General features: G+C 36.3%; 2 protein-coding genes across 5 annotated transcripts in view; both read right to left on the bottom strand.

The window, feature by feature from the left end:
* Positions 1-4,490, bottom strand: part of mctp2b (multiple C2 domains, transmembrane 2b) — a 33,473-nt gene extending 28,983 nt beyond the window's left edge. For both annotated transcript variants that reach the window (XM_067401313.1, XM_067401314.1), the window contains exon 1: positions 4,373-4,490. The gene's annotated coding sequence lies outside the window, so the exon portion shown is untranslated. The remainder of the gene's footprint in view (positions 1-4,372) is intronic.
* Positions 4,491-6,889: 2,399 nt separating this feature from the next.
* mef2ab (myocyte enhancer factor 2ab) overlaps positions 6,890-15,178 on the bottom strand; it is a 35,501-nt gene continuing 27,212 nt past the window's right edge. For all 3 annotated transcript variants that reach the window (XM_067401305.1, XM_067401307.1, XM_067401306.1), the window contains 5 exons: positions 14,773-14,832; positions 13,840-13,982; positions 11,471-11,588; positions 11,261-11,387; positions 6,890-7,780 (listed from right to left, as the gene is read on the bottom strand). In XM_067401305.1, the coding sequence (XP_067257406.1) occupies positions 7,480-7,780; positions 11,261-11,387; positions 11,471-11,588; positions 13,840-13,982; positions 14,773-14,832 (749 nt within the window). In that variant the 3' untranslated portion in view covers positions 6,890-7,479. The remainder of the gene's footprint in view (positions 7,781-11,260; positions 11,388-11,470; positions 11,589-13,839; positions 13,983-14,772; positions 14,833-15,178) is intronic.

Below are 15,178 nucleotides of genomic sequence, written 5' to 3'. Positions count from 1 at the left end.
TTGTCTTCACTAGTTCCTTTTAAATTTCCCTGTGCTATGACAAATGAATTTAAATATTCTGTGTATAGCCTCTCAATTCAAACAAACATTCAAGATTTTATTAAATATGAATGCATAATAACTATAAAATAATCATAGAAAAAAATGCTATTTAAAATACTTTTAGATGAAGAATAATACTGTCACCTTTCATGTCAACTTTCCAAAAGCATTTAACCTACCCAAATACTTATTCAAATCATATCTATAAAAATTACATTTGTTAGAGGCTCAGGGAAGCCTGTTCAAAAACCTATTAATCATCTATAAGTGGCCAAACATTAGCTGCACCTTCATATTGATTTTTTTTACCATTCCTTTTTTTAGTTGTGAGAGGGAAAAAGATCAATCAAGAACAAACATGTTTGAGACTCTCATAAATCTGCACTGTGATTCATGGTCTATAGTGTCATCTAAAGATTGATTAGTCATTTTTGCATTTGTTTTAAACAGGCCTAACATGTTGTGGGTGTAATTCAAGCCACAAGCTCATCCCTGTGTCTTTGTGTGGATGCACAATTTGACTTTACAGCTACACATCAGGTTTTTTCACACATCAGTGATAATGAAAAAGAGACAGGTGAGACAGATGTTTGCTAAGTCAAGCATCCCTATTACTAAGGCTCATATATGTAGGTTTGATGATATGAACAAACCGCTCTGACCTGACCCATGGAAATATTAAACTTCAGAGCGTTTGTGTTACGGACATGAATGATGCATATGATGAGCCAGTGAAATTGAGATTCCATTTAATGTAAGTCATCTGCATCATGATTTTTGCCTGGCCATCCAGCCATAACCAGCTATCAATGCTTGTAGTCTAAGAACAGAAAACATAATACCTTTCCAGAACATTTCAAATGCAAACACTCAGGAAAGAGACTAGGGAGTAGAAAATGTTGAAAAATAATCTGTTAAGCTGCACTTATCATAATAGATTAAAGATTAAAGCTGCAGGATATCATGCTCACATGCAAAACAGCCTCAAACTCTGTGATGATGGCCAATCTTACTGCGTTCAACTTGCCTGGGATACATCACCTGCTACAGTTTGAGTCATTGTCAGGGACAGGGACTGGATTAGAGTAAACTCTGCATTTTGAGGAAATGGCTGGGTAAAAATATCACAGTTGGGGTTTCGAGTAATACATCAAATACTTGTACTGTGTCAAAATCATTTCAAAACTCTCATGCTAAAAAGGTTTAGCTAGTAGATTTGAGTCTGTTTTGTATGTTATTTGATATGTTATGTAGTGAGCAGTCGTGGTGTAATGGTTAGAGAGTCAGACTCAAAGGATGCAGGTTTGATTCTCAATACCGGCAGAAAATGACTGTGGTGCCCTTGAGCGACCTGAGGCACTTAACCCCCAATCGCTCCCTGGGCGCCAGAGCAAAAATGACTGCCCACTGCTCCGGGTGTGTGTGTTTTCACTACTCATTACTCCTAATGTGTGACTTGGATGGGTTAAATGAAGAGGACCAATTCCTAGTATGGGTTACCATACTTGGCCTTCACATGTCACTTTAACTATCCTGAAGTTATTTACACAAGAGAAGACACTTTGAGGAAATATTAATATCTTACTTCTACTTTTACAATTACTTTTACAGGAACTACAACTAAATCTAGTAACTGATATTTTGCAATAAAATTTCAGGAAATATCCAATATTGCAAAAGTTTATTTAAACCAAATTTCATGAATAATTTCGCTTTGCAGTTAAAAAGATAGTTCACTCAAAAATAAAAAATTCTCACCCTTATGTCGTTCTAAACCCGCAAGACTTTCGTTCATTTTCATTCTCGTGTTACGCAGCACATTTGAGCTTCTGCACGAACCAATGAGGTTCATTCTCATGTTACGCAGCACGTTTGAGCTTCTGCACGAACCAATGAGGTTCATTCTTGTGTTACGCAGCACGTTTGAGCTTCAGCAAGAACCAATGAGGTTCATTCTCGTGTTACGCAGCACGTTTGAGCTTCTGCACGAACCAATGAGGTTCATTCTTGTGTTACGCAGCACGTTTGAGCTTCAGCAAGAACCAATGAGGTTCATTCTCATGTTACGCAGCACGTTTGAGCTTCTGCACGAACCAATGAGGTTCATTCTCATGTTACGCAGCACGTTTGAGCTTCAGCAAGAACCAATGAGGTTCATTCTCATGTTACGCAGCACGTTTGAGCTTCTGCAAGAACCAATGAGGTTCATTCTCATGTTACGCAGCACGTTTGAGCTTCTGCACGAACCAATGAGGTTCATTCTCATGTTACGCAGCACGTTTGAGCTTCTCAAGAACCAATGAGGTTCATTCTCGTGTTACGCAGCACGTTTGAGCTTCAGCAAGAACCAATGAGGTTCATTCTCGTGTTACGCAGCACGTTTGAGCTTCTCAAGAACCAATGAGGTTCATTCTCGTGTTACGCAGCACATTTGAGCTTCTGCACGAACCAATGAGGTTCATTCTCATGTTACGCAGCACGTTTGAGCTTCTGCACGAACCAATGAGGTTCATTCTCATGTTACGCAGCACGTTTGAGCTTCTGCAAGAACCAATGAGGTTCATTCTCATGTTACGCAGCACGTTTGAGCTTCTGCACGAACCAATGAGGTTCATTCTCATGTTACGCAGCACGTTTGAGCTTCAGCAAGAACCAATGAGGTTCATTCTCATGTTACGCAGCACGTTTGAGCTTCTGCACGAACCAATGAGGTTCATTCTCATGTTACGCAGCACGTTTGAGCTTCTGCAAGAACCAATGAGGTTCATTCTCATGTTACGCAGCACGTTTGAGCTTCTGCACGAACCAATGAGGTTCATTCTCATGTTACGCAGCACGTTTGAGCTTCTGCACGAACCAATGAGGTTCATTCTCATGTTACGCAGCACGTTTGAGCTTCTGCAAGAACCAATGAGGTTCATTCTCGTGTTACGCAGCACATTTGAGCTTCAGCAAGAACCAATGAGGTTCATTCTCATGTTACGCAGCACGTTTGAGCTTCTGCAAGAACCAATGAGGTTCATTCTCATGTTACGCAGCACGTTTGAGCTTCTGCAAGAACCAATGAGGTTCATTGTTGGATGAACTATCCCCTTAATGACCTCAACTATAATCTCTTGAACAAAGGCTTGAGTCTAATTCTAAGAAATCATGGTTTAAAAATCTTAAAATTTGGAATACACTAAAAAAAATATTTCAAATCAGACAACCAATAAAACAGGATCTCTTTGGTGACCACACTGATAACTAGCACATAGACATCAGCCAAATTGGGCGTGAGATACAACTGCTTACTCAGACTGCATATAATCATTAACTTTTAAGTAAACAAAGTCGACCGTAAAGCTGGGTTTGAGCTAACAGTTACGGTGGATTGGTCCAAACGGCATCCACTTGCTTCATTGGACACTAGTATTATCTCTTCATTCATTTGTATAGTCCCAGCTATACAGTGAGCCACATGCAGCTGTCAGAGGAATGATATTTATAATGCATACATATATACACACCTGAGTTTGTTTAGTTTCCTCCCCATTTGGTTGCTATGTTTATATTTCAGGCCTAATTTTTAGACAATTTGGAAATAATGGGAATAACAAAGTGAAAGAAATCCTACTGAATTCAGGGCACAATTATGTACAATTTATTTATCCATCTATCTGGTTCCCACACATTTAGACTACTGAATCTCCATGGTTTTTCCATGACTTTCTATGGGAATCCTGTTCTAGTGTTCTGTAAATGGAAGGTAGTGTAAGAGAATTCCAAGCACAAGAATTTGAAGCTTTTTCAACTCACAAAAAGCATGTCAAAAACATTTCAAAAACAATGCAGCATGTCAAAACAACATTACTTACTATAAGATAATTCCAAACGCACAAAAAAAAAAAAAATGTTAAGCTTTTTCAACTCACAAAAAGCATGTCAAAAACAATGCACGTCAACACAACCTTTTCTCCAACTGATAACAACTTAACACGCGATTAATATACATTGTCCCTCCCACACCTCAAGGAAACACCTTTCACTTCTACACTGGAGGATTTATTACTGACTAGCCTACAAAGTGACAATGAAAAAAATGTGCAGAATGCATTATGATATAATCTTGTCTGTCTGCCACAATATTTTGCACAATATGGAAAAAAGTGTAACAATTTAAGTAAAAAAAAAAAAAAAGTAAAATCAATCAAATTAATCCACATTACTTGTGGGACAGTCCCAACAGGTAGATGATCCAACGATTCAAACATTTAAGTTAAGTTAATTCATTTGAATGCATAAATAATAATTTGAATAAATCACAGAAGTATATCAGAAGTAATCCTACCTGAGTTGCAGCGTTTAATCCATTTCATTTAAACCAAAAACGCAAAGAGAGCAAAGAGAAAACATCTCATGTGTTCACAGCAGTGCTTTCACTAACTTCCTACTCTAGTACGAGTTACATGAGTAATGCAGCAACACTTCAGCTAGTGATGAGTTACCGAAAGACAACAATTGGGTGGAACGGCAGCAAGCATGATTCAACATCAGATATCGCTGGCCCGGAAGTTGTCCTTAATTGGTCATGACAGCTGGGTCTAAAAACATATATGTTAATATGATTATTAATTGCATATTTAATCAATATAAATGTTTGTTAGCTCCATTATTCAGTTATAAATTCAACGTCTAAACCGCTGATCAACTAGCTCGCTGACAGCGTTGTCAGGCGACATCTGTTACTTTTCTCATCTCTGATGGATGAGGATGGACCAATCACAGTTGTTTGTGATGAATGGCTAAATAATTTTATAGAGATCGATGACATGGGTTTTTATTTGTGAACCAAGTAGAAATTTAAACCAAAATTGAAACGATTATACATTTTAGTGTATAAATTTATCAAAAAAAGATAAAAATGCTACTGAGTTTTGAATGGGTTTCAATGGAGAATTTGTCGATGTGAGCCACCAAGCGCCCCCTGGAGGAACATACGCTTATTGTCCCAATGGAAATAGTTACTTGTCGCCCAACGGGGTCGTTCTTTGGCCCATATTAAACAAGGCTGCTGTAATCTGACAGTCACATGGATCAGATTGTAATCCTAGAGTTTCTCATAACAGTCAGGCTGCTGTAAATCCTTTCCGCTTGTGAGATAAGGGGTTATCATTTATATTATAAACAGACTTTTTGCACGTTTCCTCTCTGCTGAGCATAAAATCTGCTTCATGAAAATGACTAATGTGCTTAAATAAGAAGCAATATTGGATAAATAATTATAGTTTACTTTGTTTTGATGCTCTAATTGATAGTATGTGGTGTCTAGTGGTTAAATAACTGTATATTTTATATCATCATTATATATTTTGGAACCTGAACTGCTGGTTGATCCAGATGTAACATCCCTTGAATAAGTATGCAAGAAGCTTTAGATAAAAGCATCAGCAAAAAGACAAATTCGTTTAAATTCTTTGCACATCACCGAACGCATATTTATGTATATTAAATGTAACTCAAAGCATAATACATTCTTGCAGAAATTAATTCGCATTTACCATGCAAAGGTAGTTTTCTTTGATCACTCAAAAAAATCCCCTTGACTAAGTTTAAAACAAAAGCAGTAATGTTTAGTGCAAAACAAAAGAGAAAACAGTAGGAACCGTGTCAACCCTGCATGCTTCTTCTGAGGTTATGAGGAAAAAACCTCAAACATCAAAGAATTCACATCCTGTTAAATACCCATAAACAACCTTCTACTGCAGTAAATGGCCTAGTTAATTATTTACACAAGAAAAGTATATAACTCCAAAGCAGCTAAAAACAACAGAGGTGATTAACATCATGTTTATTGCCATTTATCATGGTGTACAAACAATAAAAGGGATCAGCTTCTAGATTTGAGAACAAAATATGACATCCAACAGAGTTCAATAGATTGCATTGGCATCAAGTGAGAAATGATATTGTATGGCATGTTAAAAGATTTACTGAACAGCCGTGAAATAAAACCTGGTATTAGCAGCAAAATACCTAAACATCTCATGGGCTCAATGTTCACATCACAACTAGTAAATGGATATAAAGTCTGAATAAAGGATAAAAACACATTTAAATATTCTTTATATATATTTTTTTTTTAAATGCAGGGTTTTTAAAGTAACAGTATTTACATTCAAATTTTCCAAATTATTTGCGAAAATGACATTTTTATACTGCGTTCTCTTACAGAGGGATTGTTGTTTTAAAGGATTAGTTCTTTCAAATGAAAATTTCCTGATAATTTACTCACTCCCATGTCATCCAAGATGTTCATGTCTTTCTTTCTTCAGTCGAAAAGAAATTAAGGTTTTTGATGAAAACATTCCAGGATTATTCTCCTTATAGTGGACTTCAATGGGGTTCAACGGGTTGAAGGTCAAATTTACAGTTTCAGTGCAGTTTCAAAGGGCTTTAAACGATACCAGACGAGGAATAAGAGTCTTATCTAGTGAAACGATCGGCCATTTCTTAAAAAATGTAAATGTATATGCTTTATATAAAGAAATGATCGCCTTCCAAGTGGTTCCACCAAAACCGCACTTCAGAAAGCCACAGCGAAATCATTTGTGTTTATAAAGCATATACATATGCAATGTTTTTAGAAAGTGACTGATCGTTTCACTAGATAAGACTCTTATTCTTCGTCTGGTATCGTTTAAAGCCCTTTGAAGCTGCAATGAAACTGTAATTTTGACCTTCAACCATTTGGGCTCCATTGAAGTCCACTATAAGGAGAATAATCCTGGAATGTTTTCATCAAAAACCTTAATTTCTTTTTGACTGAAGAAAGAAAGACATGAACATCTTGGATGACATGGGGGTGAGTAAATTATCAGGAAATTTTAATTTGAAAGTGACCTAATCCTTTAAGCAGTAAAGGCAATTTTATGATTTTTAGCTCATTTTATAATCCACTAGGGTGACCATTTTATCATCTTTTCTCCACAAACCTTGAAAAACCTGAAAGTGTCATTTGGCTGCCATTGATGATTGACATGTGGATACCTGAGGTTCATCAAAACTTGACAGACAAACACTCCACTGAGGTTTTCTGTGGCATTAGCACAAAAATGAAATAAAAAAAAAATGGGTAATCACCAGGGCATCAAACACATACACTTCATCACAACAAACAGCAAGTCCCAATCAATATCTATATGGCTTTGATTGAGTATTCAGATAAAAATACAAAAGACAAAAGCTTTCAAAAATAATATACTGCAAATAATGCAGCAAGGCTAACCCTCTATTGACAAAAAAAAAAATGTGTCAGACACTTCATAACTTATATTTTTAACAATGTAAATTCTTGTAAATACCTGCACACATTTACAAGAACTTCCACCTGCTGCTTTAGTGGAGTCTTGATCAGTCTGCATATCTGTTGACTTGTTTAAAGATCCATCCATTGTCCTAAGTTTCCCAGCTGTCTGTGCGCATGCGTTTGACTGAGGGATCCTGCTGGGTCTCCGTCTCGGGCGATGATCTACTGCCTTGCGCTGATGCGGCGGCGGCCGTGTGAGAGTCCAGCCGCTGGTCCTCACGGTCGCTGCCCTCATATGAACTAGCAGAAGAGCTGAAGCTCTCGACTTCCTGTCTGGAGCTGGGCCGAGGCCTGATGGTGGGGTACACCGAGTGTCTGGGAGGAGAGATGGGCTCGGATTTGATGCTGATGGTGGAAGAGTCAGAGGCCTGAACTTGAGGTTGTGTGCTTCTAGAGGTATAACAATAATGGATATCAGTATTTACACTATACCGTTGAAAAGTTTGGGCTCAGTAGGATATTTTTGAAAGAAAAAAAATACTTTTTGTTCAGTAAGAATGCATCAAATTGATAGAAAGGGACAGTAAAGGCATTTATAATGTTACACTCTGGGTTAAAAACAACCCTAGTTGGTTGAAAATGGACAAACCCAGCGATTGGGTTAAGCGTGCTGGGCAGTTTTATGTAAAGCAACTATTGTTTAAAAATGACTATATGGCTGGCTTGAAATTAACCCAAAATATGTTGGAAATTAAAAATCAGACACATAATTACTAGAGGCAAGAGTAATAATCAAAAGGTGAACATTTATTAAATGAGTCATTCCATGAAACTGGTATGATTTGGACTTACACATTTTTAGATTTTTTTTTATCAAAATGTATTACTTTTCTGAACACCCCTCAACATTAATGACATATTTAACTTCCAGAAAAACATATTTTCCCATCTCAGGCATCAAATCCCTGTTATTATTGGTCATTATTTTAAGTTATGGACACTATGGGAGCTCTCTGAATATTATTATAAAATGTATTTGTGATAAAATCAACATTTTCCTATTAATCAGACATCCCTCACACTAATTCAGTAATTGCAAATATAAAAGTTACATAAATTCTCACACTTTTGCTGTATAGCCTGAAATGGACAGAAACCTCATCATTTCTGATCAAAGGCTTAACTTCAGAAATTGAACTGAAATCATTTTATAATATTCTGATGATTGAACATTTCAGACAGAGTTCAACAAACCTTAAATTACTTTTTCATGAACTTAACAAAAAAAAAAAAAAAAAAAATGTAGGTGTGAATCATGAATAATGTTGAAATAACAAAGATCATTTTCACAAGTAATAGTTTTCTATCTTTAATTGATTTAACGGGGTTGAGTCGTTAAGCTTGACAAACACAATTTCACAACATAATTTAGTTATAATTATTAAAGGTGGTCACTTGTCTGTGTCTGCTCACAATGTTGTTCAGAAGACTTCTATGATGTCACTTCCTATTAATGGTGTCACATAAGTATCAGTTCATTATTTTTATGGGGGAGAGTGGTTTGTGTAACAGGGTTGAGGGGTTACTAAATAATGGGATTTTAATGAATAATCACGAATTTACTTAGAAAAAAAAAAAACATTCCCAGCAAAAAAGCACAGATGGATATTTATGGCAACGGCAAAATGTATTTACTTTTTTTCTCATTTTATTATTCATACTTTCATAGAAGGCCTTGAGGGACATGACAAAATAGGTGGTGTCAACTGAAAAATACAATTAATAAAAAAAGCTTTTAAATATATATTTTGGTGACCCAATAGATAAAATACACTGAAAAAGGTCAGAGGGACTCAAATCGTACTGGTTTTGTGGAATGACTCAATAAGCAATTTAATAAATGTTTAGTACTTAATCAAGCAAGCAATATAGTAATTTTTAAACAATAGTTGAGATAAATGAAACTGAAACTGCCTCAAACATTAAACCAAACTGCTGAGTTAAAACAACCCAACAAACTGTGTTTGTCCATTTTCAATCCAACTTGGGTTGTTTTTAATACAGCATTCTTTAATGTGTACAAAAGATTTCTATTTCAAATAAATGCTGTTTTTTATCAATGCTTTCTCTTTATCAAAGAATCCTGTAAAAAATGTGCCTGACTATCTTAAACTGCAATGAAACCTGGGACTAGACATAATAACGTGTTTTACTTGTCAAACAACTTTTCTCTTATTTTTCACCCCTTCTCTTGAATGTCAAAAGACTGAAAGTATTTGTCAATGTTCTGTGCTTTAACACTTTGGGTGAATGAAGCAAATGCATGCCCAAATGGACCACAATGTGGTCACACCCAGGGCCAGATTTACCTCTTATTGTGACAAAGACAAAATACATTTTTGGGCCCACCCAGCACTACATACTGTATATCACTCACTGTCAGGCGGAAACCACATTTTAACCTCATATTTTTTTAAATGAATAACACTGATTTTTTTAGCTTTATATGGCCAGACACTTGCATGTGTCATTATATTATTAACATTTTACCAAAATCAAGCTCAAATAGAGTTACAAGGTTTTTGACCAATGAATTTCGTAGAATGTCAGACATGGCCTATGTGCTTCATTAGTACGGCCACATCTGAAAGTGCATCGCATTACATTTTCATCAACTTATGGGTTATATGTTTATTGTAGCTACATATGGGCGGTCAGTTTTTTCTGTTTTTTGGCCAAAATCTCATGTTATAAAAGATGAAGAGCTTTGCACAGGCTAAGACAGCATTGACTATGATTCGATGACAAATGCTAAACTAAGACTCCTCAAATACATAAAACATTAGCCTTTATATAAAGTGTTTCTTGATTAAACAACTCTTATTTTTCACCCCTTCTTTTGAATGTCAAAAGACTGAAAGTATTTGTCAATGTTCTGTGCTTTAACACTTTGGGTGAATGAAGCAAATGCATGCCCAAATGGACCACAATGTGGTCACACCAAGGGCAGGATTTACTTCTTATTGTGACACACGGCCCACCCAGCACGACACTGTATATCGTTCACTGTCGGGCGGAAACCTCATTTTCACCTCATATTTTATAACGTTGATGTTTTGGCATTATATGTTCAGACACTTGCACGCAGGGTTGCCAGGTTACACAACAAAACCTGGCCAATTGCTCCTCAAAACTAGCCCAAGCGCATTTCAGGGGGGTCCCACGGTAAAAAACGCATTCCGGGGCGGGTGGGGATGGGGGAATCCCCTTTTTTGGCGGGGCTCCCCTGTTAAATTTCGCATTCCAGGGGCTAAATATCACGTTATTTTGGGGCGATTCAACCCGCAGACATGAAAAACAACCCGCGATAACAGTGCAAAAGTAGCCCGATTCCATGGGAAAACTGTGGACTTGGCAACATTGCTTGCACGTGTCATTATATTATTAACATTTTACCAAAATCAAGCTCAAATAGAGTTACAAGGTTTTTGACCAATGAATTTTGTAGAATGTCAGACATGGCCTATGTGCTTCATTAGTACGGCCACATCTGAAAGTGCATCGCATTACATTTTCATCAACTTATGGGTTATAAGTTTATTGTAGCTACATGTGGGCGATCAGTCTTTTCTGTCATTTGGCCAAAATCTCATGTTCTAAAAGATGAAGAGCTTTGCACAGGCTAAGACACTCTTCACCACTCAAATACATAAAACATTAGCCTTTATATAAAGTGTTTATTGATTAAAGAAAACGCTGTACTTATTTAAAGAAACAGTACTTCTTTTACCCTTGCACTGCAAAAAAGCAGAGACGATCCAAACTGTTCGACACTTCATTCAAGTTTGAGGTGGGTGGAGTTATGAGGTTTGATTGACAGTTTGAGGATAGAATGCCCAGCCCTGATCACACCTCTCTGTCATGTCTCACCTCTGAGCACTGAACCCGGGCTGACTATGTTGGCTGTGTTTCCATGAAGACCCTGGACCTGATGTGACAGCATCTGGTGAACTGAAGCCGTGTAAAGAACTGGCCTCTGCGCTGCTCAAGGCAAAATCTGCAAGAAATATAGTCATTCACAGTGACATGAGTAGACCTGGTGTTATTAGATTATTTATTATGTATAGGTCAATGATCTACCTGTACTGAATGATGAGGTCATGGCTGAGTACACAAGGCCCTGGGGATGCAGACTGGGGGTTGACATGGATACCACAGGTGTGGTCAGTGATTGGCTGGACTGAGAGTTGTCTGTTCTCTGAGGTTTAAATAAAAATGGTGAAAAACACAGGGGTTGATTTGTATGGAGATATATGGGCTAAAAAAGCTTTACAGACAACAGCAAAAAAATATATTCAATTTATACTCACTATTCATTATTTATCATACATCACTATTCATCACACAAAATAATGCGGAGAGCTGGAGCTTTTCTGAATAAAACATTATTGGATGGATGGATGGAGTAGACAGACAGACAGACAGAGATGGATGGATGGATGGATGGATGGATGGATGGATGGATAGATAGATGTGTCTTAAAGGCACGATGTGTAATTTTTCACCACTAAAGGTCACCTATTCAAAACAAAGGTGTAGCTTGATGATGATGAGATTGAGCGCAGACTTTATGGAAGCAACAGCCTATAGAGCCCCACACAAAAAAAATTGTGTGCACAATTTACTAATTCATTCCCTTGATTTACTAAATTATGCGCACAATTTATTATTTAATTCCCTCGATTTGCTAAATCGTGCATTTAGCAAACTGAGTGAACGAATTAGTAAATCGTGTGCATGATTTATAAATCGAGTGAACAACATAGTAATGCGTGCGCATGATTTATAAATCGAGGGAACGAATTAGTAAATTGTGCGTACAATTTAGCATACTAATTTTTTCCTACATGTCATGTCTAGGGCTCCGTAGTAAATCAAGAGAACGAATCAGTAAATCGTGCGCATGATTTATAAATCAAATGAACAACATAGTAAAGTTTATGCACGATTTAGTGAATAAAGAGAACAACATAGTAAAGTGTGTGCATGATTTATAAATCGAGGGAACAAATGAGTAAATTGTGCGCACTATTTAGTAAATTAAGGGAACAAATTAGTAAACTGTGCGCATAATTTATAAATCGAGTGAACAACATGGTCAAGTGTGCGCATGATTTAGTAAATCAAGAGAACGAATCAGTAAATCGTGCGCATGATTTCTAAATCAAATTAACAACATAGTAAAGTTTATGCACGATTTAGTAAATAAAGAGAACAACATAGTAAAGTGTGTGCATGATTTATAAATCGAGGGAACGAATTAGTAAATTGTGCGCATAATTTATAAATCGAGTGAACAACATAGTAATGTTTATGCACGATTTAGTAAATAAAGAGAACAACATAGTAATGCGTGCGCATGATTTATAAATCGAGTGAACAACATAGTAATGTTTATGCACGATTTAGTAAATAAAGAGAACAACATAGTAATGCGTGCGCATGATTTATAAATCGAGTGAACAAATTAGTAAATTGTGCGCACTATTTAGTAAATTGAGGGAACGAATTAGTAAATCGTTCACACAATTTAGCATACTTCTTTTTTCCTGCATGTCATGTCCAGGGCTCCGTAGTAAACCAAGAGAACGAATTAGTAAATTGTGCGCATGATTTATAAATCAAGGGATTGAATTAGTAAAGCTTGCACACAATTTAGCCTACTATTTTTTTCCTGTATGTCATGTGCGGGGCTCCGTATTCTCCTCACAGCCGGTGGAAAAGAATCCAACGGGACTCGGGCAGAAATCATGTTCATGGATGAGATTATGAATGTTACTGTAGTATGAAGCAGAGCAGATTCAAACAATAAGACTTACTGTGTTGAACTATATAACGTGATTATTTTTCTGTCTATAAATGTATCCAAACAGTTGTTCCCTTGTCTAATAAAACATGTAATATATTAAGGAGTCTTTGGTGTTTCCATGGTTTCTCGGAAATCGAGGGTAACGATGTCATTGATAGGCGACGCACAGTCAGTGTCCTGGTTAAAATTGCTTATTTCTCTGAATTTAAACTTTCTTGGAAACATCTGGGATAATGTAAGTACACAAGTCAACAAAATATATAACATTTTTCTAGTGTTTTTTGGATATTTTCTTACATATTGTCCCTTATTTTCAGTGTAAGCTTTGGCTGTAATGTGTCAAAGAACCACTAGATGGCCTCATAGCATGTAAGCGTTGAACATAAAGCAGCTGTAATAAAAGTGATTTTCTTAAAATTTTCATGACCTAGACAATGAGTCATTTTTGAAAAGCTTTTCTGAATAAAACATTATCAAATACCACTTACCAAATGCTCCTCTCCTTCTGGCAGCTTGCAAGAAAAAGATTTAAGGGCCATTTCAGGCAGGTCAATAATACTCTCTCATTGTCTAATGATTTCAGGATGTTTCACTGACATAGAGCAGATCTGTTGCTGACAACAGACAAAGGAGATCTCACCAGTGAAGCAGCGGTGCTCTTGCATGCAGGAGGAATGAGCACTCTCAGATCAGGCTTGCGGCCCACTGTAGACGACGCTTGAGGTTTTGCAGAAACGACTCTTCCCATACTGCTTCCTTCCGAACCACAGACGAAGCCATTGGCTGATTGAGGCACAATTAAAACTGAGATTATTAAAAATTTGGGTGAGATGTAGGTTAACATAGTCATAGGTTAGCATAGTTAATGTAACTAACATAGTCAAAAAGGGTAAACCTTGGGTGGGCAAGGCTTCAAATTGCAATCACACAGTGGTGACAAAAGAATTTTAAAGACTTTTAAAATAAATTTAAAAAATAAAAAGGTAATTGTGACTTTTTATATCACAATTCTGATTTTTTTTTTTTTTTTTTCATAATTCTGGGTTTATATAAGCAACTGCGAGTTATACAGTCAGAATTGTGAGATATAAACTTGCAATTCTGAGAAAATGTATTTTTCCCCACAAAATTAGACATTATAACACACAACTGCGAGTTTATATCTCACAATTCTGACTTTATAATCCGCAATTCTGACTTTATATCAACCAATTCTGACTTTATAACTTGCAAGCATGTTCATATCTCGCAATTCTGAGGGAAAAAAAGTTAGAATTGTGAGATAAACTCACAATTTAGTGATCAAAGCTGAATTTTCAGTATAATTACTCCAGTCTTCAGTGTCCATCATTTTTTACTGAGAGACAAATCATATGTGCAGTACAGTATAGTGAACATCTACACAATATACAAATCCTGCTCTTTAAGAAACATTCACCTGATTTGTAGATGGTTTGTATGTAAACAGAATTACACAGGCAAATTTTGTGTGCTCTTTGAACAGACTGTTTCTTAGAGGAACTTTATCATCACGGTCAGACACATTGTATAAGTTAACCAAAAAAGCACCTACCCACATGACTGGAGTGCACACCGTTTGGAAGCGTAACGTCTGAGGATCCTGGCAGACCATCTGAACATATGGAAATTAATCAAACAAACAAAACCTTGTGTTTAAGGCACTCAATCCTGTGGAGATTAGCTATAGATATAAATTAACCTTCTGGCCCTCTTCGTTTAGGAGTCACACTTGCCTTCTTTACGGTCAAAAGTGTCTGAAGCCTTGAAAAGTAACTTTTTTGTTTTTTAGGAAAACCAATGTAATATATTTTTGTTCAATAATATTTTTTGGTTATTATATTAAAGTTTCAGGGTATTTTATGATACTATGCAATATTTATACAATTTTTAGAAGCTATTTTTCCCCATTTGAAAATAATACACTATTTTTTTCTAATATATTTTTGAATTATTTTTCA

The sequence above is a fragment of the Chanodichthys erythropterus genome, chromosome 11, assembly GCF_024489055.1.
Source record: "Chanodichthys erythropterus isolate Z2021 chromosome 11, ASM2448905v1, whole genome shotgun sequence".
Lineage (NCBI taxonomy): Eukaryota > Metazoa > Chordata > Actinopteri > Cypriniformes > Xenocyprididae > Chanodichthys > Chanodichthys erythropterus.
The sequence above is the reverse complement of the archived record's forward strand: the minus strand, read 5'-3'. Positions and strand labels throughout refer to the sequence as shown.